General features: G+C 40.7%; 1 protein-coding gene across 11 annotated transcripts in view; it reads left to right on the top strand.

Annotated features, from left to right (window-relative positions):
- The window catches only part of RBFOX2 (RNA binding fox-1 homolog 2), a 172,159-nt gene that overhangs the window by 137,606 nt on the left and 23,648 nt on the right, over positions 1-10,905 (top strand). For 9 of the 11 annotated variants that reach the window (XR_012633394.1, XM_074902407.1, XM_074902412.1 and 6 more), the window contains 2 exons: positions 6,685-6,777; positions 9,448-9,508. Coding sequence is in view for 10 of the 11 variants with exons in the window: in XM_074902407.1 (XP_074758508.1) it covers positions 6,685-6,777; positions 9,448-9,508 (154 nt within the window). In the remaining variant the exon portion in view is untranslated. The remainder of the gene's footprint in view (positions 1-6,684; positions 6,778-9,447; positions 9,509-10,905) is intronic. The other 2 variants (XM_074902410.1, XM_074902409.1) reach the window with 1 other exon arrangement.

The following is a 10,905-nucleotide window of genomic DNA, read 5'->3' as shown; positions in this document are numbered from 1 at the left end:
CTTCCCCTTCCCCGGGTTGTAGAGTTCTGTGTATACGTTTTGTAAATATTTTAAAAGTACAGTGGTAAATCCCAAACTGCCCTGGGTTTGCCCCCACCCAGTGTATGATGGGGTTGAGCAGCGCTTTGTCCCTGCCGAGCTGTGGTGGGAGATCTCTGATGGGATCGCTCCAGTGCTGGTCAGTAGGAGGGAGTGGAGGAAGCCTGTGGGTTGAAATATTTCTTTTGAATCCACCTGAGATGACCAGGCAGTTTTCTTCGACAGCTTGGGGGGAACTATATCAAACTGGCTGCATCTTCAGGATCTATTTAGAAATTTTGGTGACGAAAGAGAGAGCAGTGTGTCCATGTGGCCATCACAGACACCTTGCACCTCAGGTTCTTGCATTTGTTTTAGGATTATGTTGTTTGTTGACTTTCTTGTATCACAGCAGACAAGGAGGCAGTTAATAATCAGTTTTGCTGATTCAAATCAATTTGAATTCTTGTTTCCCAACTCGATTTCTGCCCAGATCCAATCTGTTTAGTAGGATTATATAGGCCCTGGTGACTTCACACTCATACTGCTTTGCTATGTATGAGAGATGCAAACTTGAAACATCCCTTGAATTTAATTTTGTTCTATTCATTTTTAATAGAATGACGTTAGTCATCCCTTGATATGTTTGGTTTTTTTGCTTGCTTCCAGGAAACTAGCTGTTTGTTTCATTTATCCTGTTTACCATTACATTTCTAGTTCTGACCTGTATAAGTGCCTTTAAATAGCATTCCGCTCATGGTTGCAGTTTACTATGCGCTTCACTGAACCGTGAATAAAATGCCTCCAGAGGAAGTAGAGAGAGGATTCCTGCTCCTTTTGTTAGTGGAGATGCATCCTCTATATGCATATTTTGGCACTATTGTGCTGAACCAAACAAGTGGACATATTTGCAGAATTAATGCAGTCTGCCTGCGTAACAAGTACCCTGTGGCATTTGTAAAGCTGTAGGGGAAGGGAATCCAGGCTCTTTGCTCATCAGCTGTGTACTGTGTGGCATTCCAAGATGTTCCCTCGATGACATTCAGAGACCAAGAGTGCATAAGCACACAGCAAAATCTTGGCTGAAGTGGGAGCTTTTTTACAATTAAAAAAAATAGATATATATTTTTTAGATTTTTAAATGATAGAAGAGTTCATAAGAGTAAGGTTACATCCCTCACTGCCTTCTGCTTGGGAGAGGTGGATCTCCAAGTTCTCGGAGTGTCTCTGAAGTGTCTAGAAGCACTTTGTATTTAATTAAATAATTGGTTGTATAGTAGCTTAAATCTTGTATTCACAAAGAAATTGCCTCTATTGGTGACTGGAGTTCTCCAAGTAAACCTGTGCTAACTAAAAACTTGTGCAGAAAGCTGTGTGGAAACACTTAGAGGTCTTTTATGTTTGCAGTTAACTGTAGGTTAAGATTTTGATAATTGTACCTAAAAGGCTGTACGTTTGCATGAGCATTTATTTCTTCTCTGAATAGATTAAATGCTTTGGGTTGAGGCATTCTTGTTCTTGACTTAGTTTTCACTCAGCAAAACAGATACAGATCCCTACTGCATAAAATAAATTAGAGGTCTTGTTTTCCTTTTAGTTCTATTTTTATAATTTTTGTTCAGATGTCATCAGTTGAGCTAGAAATACAAATAGCGTTAACACAAGGAGGCTTAATAACATTAAGTATCAGCGACCAGCGTTGCTTCCTCAGGTCACCAAATCCCTTTATAATGCCAATGGCATGACAGAGACATAACCTGTGTCCCTTCATCCTAGTTCAGTGAAGTACAGTTTTATGCCTTCAACTCTGCAATACTCAACTAATGAGTTAAATTAGTCCATACACTGAACTGGTTTATTTAAACATGAATAATTAAGGCTGAAGTTGATGACTTGACAGTGTAAGCTGATTTATCACTCCTGTGGGAGCACCTCCCCAGCAGCGCTCGTTTCACTGGGTAGGGAGTTGGATCCAGGGTGCTAAATTAGCAAAAATCTGATGCAGCAGGGAGTGAGAGAGAGAAATGAACTTGTCTTCTGCCCAGTTTAGCTAGTTGAACTCACAGGTCACACAGTAAGATCCACGATCAGTCAAAGGCAGGAGGAGGAGCACACAACTGGGGACAGCATGGGGCCGTGAAGCCCCTGACCCAAGTTGTGTGTGGCTGCTCTGAAGCCTTAAGCTCTCTCTGCACAGCAGTGCTGGCTGGGCTCCTGCTGTGCGCTCCCATCCTCTCCCCTCCTTGGTTTTGCAGGAGGGATTGTCAGTGGAGCAACACAACAAGCTGGATGGGGTAAATGATCTGGCTTAAAAATAGCTCTGCAGGTTTTTCTGAAGACATATTTTTTAGTTTTTTAGACAGATAAATTCCTGCATCCGATTCACCAGCTTGCCCAGGTACACGCATGGGTGCTTTATGCATATGTCCCCTAATGCACTCAGAGTGCGGGACAGGGGCAGGGAGGGGGTGGAAGAGCTGGTGAAATGGTGGCAGCTTGGTTTATGCCAATTCCCTCACCAGTTTAAATGTGTGTTCGCGTGTGTAACTTAAATAACGTGTTTCTGAATTTCATGCTGTGTTTCTGTCGGTGCATTCAGTCCTGTTCATCCCAGGTGGATTATAGCTGAAACCCTCCTACTCTCTCCAAATGCCTTGGAAACAGGTAGCCTAAACTGCTGTCTCCTTGGCCATTTTTTCAGGCTCCTAAAAGTTTGTTTATTATGAAGATAAGGCGGGGTGGGAAGCAAAAACTTGGTTAAAACAAGCACAGCAGCAGATGACAGCAAGGCTGGTTGCTGGCTGTGTGCTCCAGTGGTACAAGGCAAAGACGCTGCTGCTGAGGTGACTGGTCTAAGTTCCGTGACAAATGAAGGGTTAACAATGCATGGATTTCAAGGGGCTCTGTTCAGTTTCCTTTGATTTTCTTTTCTTTTTTTTATTTTACTTTTTTTGTTGTTGTTTTTTGTTTAATTTCTGTGTTCTGGCCACACCCAGGAGAACCGTCTGCTTTTGATTTCTCCCTTTACGGTTACATGGTAAATTTTCTTTCTCATTCTTCAGAGATGGAAACATTCAAATACTATATATATATATCCACACACATTTATTTATTTTTTTACTGCTCATCATGTTGCTTGTTATTTATTGCAGAGTCTGAGGCCAGACTAAAAGGGTGGCAGTTACTCGGTTGCTTCAGGCCCTTTGAATAAACCTTTGGGTAAAAAGCAATTAGTCTGGCACTGCAAATTACTCACCAGTCCTTAAAATGTTTGCTGGGGTTATTTAGTATTTGCTGAGTACACTGGGGCTTAAACTTAATTTCTGCTTGGGAGAAGTTCCTGGTAGCGTCTGGTGGAGAAGAACTGTTGAAAATTTCAGCCTTGTTATAACAACAGCATGATTAAATGCAAGCTATTTCTATAATCTAAAGTTTAGAAACCTTAAGTCTTTTTTTAGCCAGGATTGTATCTTCTCTTCCTGTGGCTCCATACCTACTACTATGGAGCAAACCAGTACCTGCTGTAAAGCTAAGCTAGTAAATATTGGACATCTGTAATCTTTTTAATTTTTTTTATTTCAAGGGCAAGATGACCTTGGGAGGGAAAAACCGAGAATTTTGGTATATGTCTTTAGGTACAAATTAATCCCTATTTTTTACAGGTCATCTGTGAGAAGGAATTAAAAATATATGTATGTGCTTTTTTTTTTTTCTCTGCCACATCAAAAATATGTGTATATAATTGTTAGTTTTTAAACTTAGATATAACAAAAATGTCAAGCGTGACTCACCTATTTTCCTGATGAAAATTTGAATGTCTGAGATGCATTAAGACAACAAACCAAAGGGGGGCACAAATACTGACATACCTATATAAAGTATTAATTCAGCGTTGACATTAAATGGTTCTCAACAAAGAGAGTTGCACAAGCTAAGGACTGATCTGTCAATAAAACAAAATTTGTGGCTAATTAGCTATGTTGTTCAGAGTTAGATTGATTCTGTTGTAATTCACATTGTTAATTATTTTCATATAGTCTGCATGTGGATTGTACCCCACCTTGAGCTAATTTCTTAAAAAGATTGAAAATTCCTAATCAATTTAAAGATATTTAAGGATAATGTGGTTTTTAAAATCCCATGCAGACTTCACTAATTGCAAACAAATGTGAATTAAAATAGTCTTCATTCGGTTCTAGCCTGCACAGATTAATGTCTAAAAAATTACCTTCCCTCTGTTCTCCAGCTTTCAGTTCACATCATCACCGAAGACCTAACTTTCATTCGGTCTCCACAGGCTTGTCTAGAACAAACAGAAATTTTAATGTAAAAAGAGGGAAATAGATTCCTGTTGCAGTCTTTACGTCCCCTCCTCCCCCAACCTTTTAAAGATGTTTTTTCCCCATTATATAGAACCAGAGGGAAAGGTGTTGCTCCATTTCTTAGTCTTACCTTTCTCTGTAGGGGTTCTTTGAAGCAGACATGATACCCTTTCCCTTCATAATCAGCTTTGCTATTATATCCCCTGCATCCCGCCCCCCCCCCCCCCGATTCCCTGCAACATATTTGAGAGTTATATTATGATTGGACTGTTTTATTAGCCCACATTTCTTGTAGCTCAGATTTAACTCATTTAAACAGAAAACTTTTATGCTTTTCTGAAAAAGGCATCAGTTTGTTATTTATATAGCTTTTTATTTATAGCTGGAGAAATGAAATTTTCTGAAGCCTTAGATTATTGGGTTGGAGCCCAAAGGAGCACTCTTGTTGATCTCAACATTGCAGTACTCGGCTAAGTTCTTTTATTACTGCTATTCAGGGGGAAAAAAGTAAAAAAAAACAAAAAACAAAACAAAAAACAAAAAAAAACAAAAAAAAACAGAAAAAAAAAAAAAACAAACACAAAAACAAAACAAAACCAATCCTGTGTTTTACAAATCTGTAACAGTTTTGTGCTAGAAACTAGATGTGGATGATAAAGGACAGCATGTGCAAACGGCTTGGGCTTTTTAAGATTAGTATTGTAAAGACCTTTTAAAAGCACTTGAAGAATGATGGTTTGTGTCTTGTTGCTAACAGTGCTTAGAAATCAAGATGCTACTTTTTTTCTTTGGGTCCAGTCCATACATATTGACCTCAGGCTGCATGGAGGGGGCCACGAGGCTAGCATGCCATTTCCCTGTCAAGGCATAGCTGTAGATCTACCTCACTCTCCAGTTAATATCTGGAGTTTCCATTGCATCAAATGCAAGCTTTGTTCTTCTGCTCCTGAGAGTGTCAGAGCCAGCAGAGATTACTCTCTGTACATTAAACCAGTATTTGCTTTATACCAAACCACGGGAGCCAATTACTCCAGTTCTTAAGATACCCTAAAAACAGAAGGCAACAAAGTTTTTTTGTTTGGCCCCACTCTCTGTAATGGCATGAAGAATATCTCATCGCAGTTGTATGTAGTAAGATACCATTTGTTCCTAGCTAAAATCCTAATTCACTTAGTCATGTTGACTCTGTCTTCAGTGCATTCATCTCCATTGAAGGAAGCACGATCTCTTACCCTGACCTGTTATGCAACTGCATGAGTTGGCAGCAGTACGAGCATGTAGTACAGGCATGTTGCATGTGCCTTTAGAGACACCAAGCAGGGCATGTCAATTTTTCTCAGACTTCATGGTCCAATTAGGTAGACATTTGTTGCTGTCCATGGTGCAGAGTTGCCATCTGAGAACAAAGCCAAGTAAGATCTTGGGTAGCAGTGTGGGAGGGAGGTAGCAGTGGGTCAGCACTGTATGACAAAAACTGCCTTTACCAATGAATTGGTATGTAGGTGTTTAGATTTACACTCAAGTCCAACACAATACTTACCGGAAAATTCTGAAATTAAGAGTATGTGATACTCTAAATCTTCACATTAAATAATGTTTATTTGATGGTGCCACCTAGAAGCCCTGCTTAATTTCAGGGCCCCATGCATTATTAGAAAAGTTACAGACATAGGAGTAGACATGAGCTGTGCCCTGAAGAGCTTACAAGGGATGCTTTACAAACAGCCCTTCCTCTCAACAGTTTTCTAAGGTAGGTAATTATTATTGTCTCCATTTTACAGGTGGGAAAAGCAAGGTTCAGTGTTTGATTTGCCCAAAGCTTCGCAGAATTCCTGATGCCAGGCATGAACTCAGATCGCTGCTTGCTCTCGTAGCAGTTTCTCAAGAGAACGAAGTGCTGCTCAGTGTCGCTGTCCTGTACTGTGTCTGGGGTGGGCGGGGGGTCCTGCAAAGCATGTGTGTTAATCAGCAGAGGGGAGAGAAGCCCCACTTGGGTTTGACCAGCTTGCCTATGTCAGAGTAGGGTTTAGGTTTTAAACAAACTCACAAAACAAATAATTGTCTCGAGTAACTTTGTACATCTTTTTTGGTCTGGCCTCAATTGCTTCGATGTTTTCTTTTTTAATTAGTCTTATTATTCTTATTATGATTCAGTTCCTTTATCAAATTTAATTTCTTTCATTTATGAAACATGCATGAACCAACAATGTGACTCTAGGAGGTTATTGCTGAGTTGTGCTGATGTCAATTTCATACTGTGATATTTTTTCTCTATTTACCTAGAGATCAATATTTCAATATATAACGATGTGCATGTTTTCCCCCCTTCTCCCGCTGCATGCAGGGATTCGGGTTCGTAACTTTCGAGAATAGTGCTGATGCAGACAGGGCCAGGGAGAAATTACACGGCACCGTGGTAGAGGGCCGTAAAATCGAGGTGCATGTCTTCAGTAATTCAATTTCTTCTTTATATTTATTCTTTTGATTTCTTTTTCTGTCTTGCCTCACTTATTTCACATTTGAATCCCAGTCTCGTGTGTGCGTGTGTGTTTGTGTCTGTGTCCTTCACCTCCCTGCACTGAAATGTATAAAAATTTACACCCCTTGCAGAATATTTTTATTATTGTTTTGTGTATTTTTTCTTTTCTTTCTTCTGTTACTGTTTTTTTTCCCACCCACTCCAAATTTTTGCCCTTCTGCTGTTTTGATTTTTCCTTTGCTTCAGTTTGCGAGGCTCTGATTTCCTGTTACTAGGCCTGAACAAAACTAACTGAAAGAGTACTGTCTGACTTCTAACTCTGTGTCCAAAAAAAAGAAAGCAGGGGGCCAACCAGTATCCTGTCTTTCCTCTGAGGCCAGTTCTCCTCCATCCAAGTGTGAGATGATGCCTGTGGTGGGAGGGAGGGCAGACATGGGGCAGAAGCCCCAGATAGGCTGTGCTGTACACGCCGCTGGTTTCTTGACATGCCCACGGTCAAGAGTCAGCTTGGTGAAAGCTAATCCTTAAAGTTTTTAGCTTTCACTAGCAGGGGAGTGAAGAGTTAATGTTGGCTGGCCAACATGGCCGTATATCAGGCATGCCTGGTGTTGACCAGTTTGATGTTCCACTGTGTTGAAGGCTAACTGGCGTCTTTCCTCTCTCCTCCTTTCTTTAAACAAACAAAAAAATGAAAAAAAGTACAACTATTAAAACAAAAAGCCACCATTTTTGAGTAAGATGTCTGCATATTTTGCCTTTTTTGTTTTGTTTTTTTTATTTCCCTTTTCAATGGTTTAGCGTTTAGGGCCCTTCACTTGACTCACTCTTTCCATGGTAACTATACACAATGCTGGCGATGGTACGAGTTGGCGGTAAGTGAAACAAAAGCACTAGAGAAGAAGCTTTTTTTAAAAAAAATTTTCTTAAAATCACAAAAAAACAAAATTAAATAAGAAAGAAAAAAATCCATCTGCCATCTCACATTAACACTACAAAATGTGATTTGACTTGTTGTCCCCACCCACCTCCTTCCCCCTTCTCCCCTTTATTTTCAATGCTGTTGAGTAATGCCGCCTGGACTTTGGATGTACATATCGTTTTGTAGCAGTCTGAGCTGTTTGATTACTGACTTCATGGTGATTTCCCCTTGCACATCTTACTCAGAGTTACTCAACTCCAGTTTGGCTGGTTTTTATTAATGCACCCATTTTCTCCTCTCTCTCCTGTCCCTTCTTTCTGCTGCTCTCTCTTTCTGAGACTGTTTGTAGCTGTTGCTGTTTGTTTTCTCTCTTTTGTTTCTCTCTCTCCCCTCTTCCCTGATTTATTTTTTTTACTCAGTTAAATGCAGCTGTTGGTCTCTTTGCTGACTGGTGGTTTCTGATTGGTTCTGGCAATTTTTTCCTTTAAGTGCTTGTGTTGCACTTTGCTGTAGCAGCTGATTTCAGGCACTCACTCCGTTTAATGATTGTCTGTGAGACCCTATCTCTTCCCTCCTCCCCTCCCCACCCTCTGAATCAATTGTGGTTGTTGTTTTTTTTTCTTTCTTCTATCAGTGTGTGTTTAACTGCATGCTCTCAGTCTCATCATTGTTGTTTCCCATTCTTTCTTTTTAAATGTGTAATGTTTCTATTGTTTCGGGGCTGAAATGAGAGTAAAATGTAGCTCCAGACTCACCACCCTGTGTACACTCACATCCATAAGTCTCAAGGACCTGAGGCAGCTTTTATTTTTATATCCTTTTTCACCCTGGCCTCAATTCCCATTTGGCATGAGTTTTGATAAGTTACTAGTGTTGAATAAAGCCTTCACCCTCCTTGCAAGAACTTTGAGGCTGTCTGACACGGGGCTGCAGTAACTTGGCTTCCAAACTGGTTCATCTTTTCTTTATCAGCACCATCTCTGTGGTAACACCCCACTTGCTTGAGCAATCAAACTGCTTGGAACTGTGCAGAGCTCTGTAAAGAGGGTGGAGGGCACAATAAAACCAGGAAAAGACCTAGGTCTACTGCTGTGTATTTCTGTTCTGCTCCATGAGATTTGTGATAAGGAAAAAATAATCTGGCAAAAGATTTGAAAATGATGGGGAGGAAATCGGTGAATGCAGACTGTCCAAATACTTAGTGGCATTTCAGAAGTCTCCTTAAACCTTGGGAGTTCAAATCTTAAGATGATGGACTCCAGGCTACCTTTTTCTATCCAAAAAGTATGCCTGCCAGCGACCTGCTGGGCCCCAGTCCCAATGGTGAGCTTGAGAAACAAGTCACCTTGTGCATCACCTGGTTCAGTTCCCCTGCTCTGAGAAATTACCGGTGCCTCAAACAGAACCTGGACAAAGTTTTACTGAAAATAAGCATGTACCAGGGAGTGGCAGAGCTCTGGAGAATCTGCACTTTACTCTCATTGGCCTTTTGTTTAATGCATAATTTTAAAGTGCCATGTTTAGCTGTAACTTTTATAATTAAATGGCAACTGTTAAAAGTAATTTAAAGATTTCATTTTTGTAAAATTAGTGAATTTTTTTTGCTCAGAGAAGTATAGTGTGTGTATGTGGTATCTGAGTTTTCCACCATTTTCCCTAATGTCCTATGCTTCCTTCCCTCTCCTCCCCCTCCCCTTTCTTACTTTTAGGTTAACAACGCCACTGCGCGAGTGATGACCAATAAGAAGATGGTCACACCTTATGCAAATGGTAAGGGAGACTGTTTGTACTAACAATGAGCTGAAAGTTTTGAAGACAGACATAAGGAAAAAGTCATGACCTCTCCTCAGGACCAAAAAAACCCACAACCCCTAATTATTCTTCAGTATAACCCTGAAGCATTTGTGAAGGAATACCATTTTACAGATGGAGAAGTGAGGACGGAGGAGTAGTGACATGTCCAACATGGCCAAGCTGGGTAAAGAAGCCAAGGACTGATGGGTGGCCTGCCACTACTGCAGGCTGATGCTGTACAATGGGATGTGCAGTACTGCTGAGCCTCATTGCCATCATGTAGATAGCTAAATACGGATGCAGAAGCATAACTATAAAAAGCATAGCAATACATTATTGTCTGTATCTCAGTTTAGGTTCTAACTGTAAAAGTACAGCTGTCCCCAAGCAGCCGGCAAAACACAGGCATTGTGCTGCTTGTTTACTTGCTTTTTGTTACAGACTGTGCCTGTGTTCAGTCATTTTCCACTGAACCTGAATAGAGAAAGACCAAGTTGCTTAATGAAGCGTCCTGTTTAATCGGGATATCTTGGTGGTTCTGTCTGTGCAGTAATTTTATTGTGTAGGCATATATAGCATAAAAAGTTGTTCTCCCAGCAGAACTGAATGCTGCTTTGATAGAGATTTTGAGTCTGAGTCTTTGTCCTGAAACAGGCAAAAAAGTTTTTTGGTCTGAAAATGTTCCCAAGCAGCTTTAGCAAGGCAAGAAGCTGCATATAGGTAGTTGCTGGTGTGAGAATCCATTCTGGTTGCAACATAAGACTCAGAAGTCAGAAGATACGGATTTTATCTGTGGCTCTGCTACTGACTTACGTGGCTCTTGGCAAATAAATCTTACTTTGGTTACAGATCTAGAGAAACAAGGCCAGGCAGAAAGGCTGGGATTTTGAGTCTCAGTGTTTGAAAGGAACCGGGAGATTTTGTAACAAAAGGCAACACAGGCATGTTACGTTTTCCTGAAAACAAGGGTAGAAAGTACATATGACTGTTTGGTAACGAAACTTGGTTTATTTGTGGAACTCTGATAACAGGCACGAATATTTTGCTTTTGCAGCCAACAGTTTAAAGCCAGCTTTGAAGCTATGCCAAGGTATTTAGTATTAGGCCAGGCTTAAGGCATACTGACAAGTGGTCATACAACTGTTACTAAACTTGAAGGTGGATCTCAGTTCTCTCATTGCCACCACTCAAGTATTTTGCCATCAAGGTGGGCAGTGTAGCAGCAGCAGTGTGCCCAGTGTTGTGGAGGGAGTGTGCATTGCATCTCTCATTGATACTCTGCCAGCAGGTGGAGGGTTGGTGTTGATGTGCTGCAGTTCACAAAGTTGTTCATGTGGTTTCTAGGCTGGTTCGAGGTGGTAAAGTACAGAGAG

The sequence above is a fragment of the Athene noctua genome, chromosome 3, assembly GCF_965140245.1.
Source record: "Athene noctua chromosome 3, bAthNoc1.hap1.1, whole genome shotgun sequence".
NCBI classification, from domain to species: Eukaryota; Metazoa; Chordata; class Aves; order Strigiformes; family Strigidae; genus Athene; species Athene noctua.
Note: the sequence above shows the minus strand (reverse complement) of the source record. Positions and strands in the feature narration are given on the sequence as shown.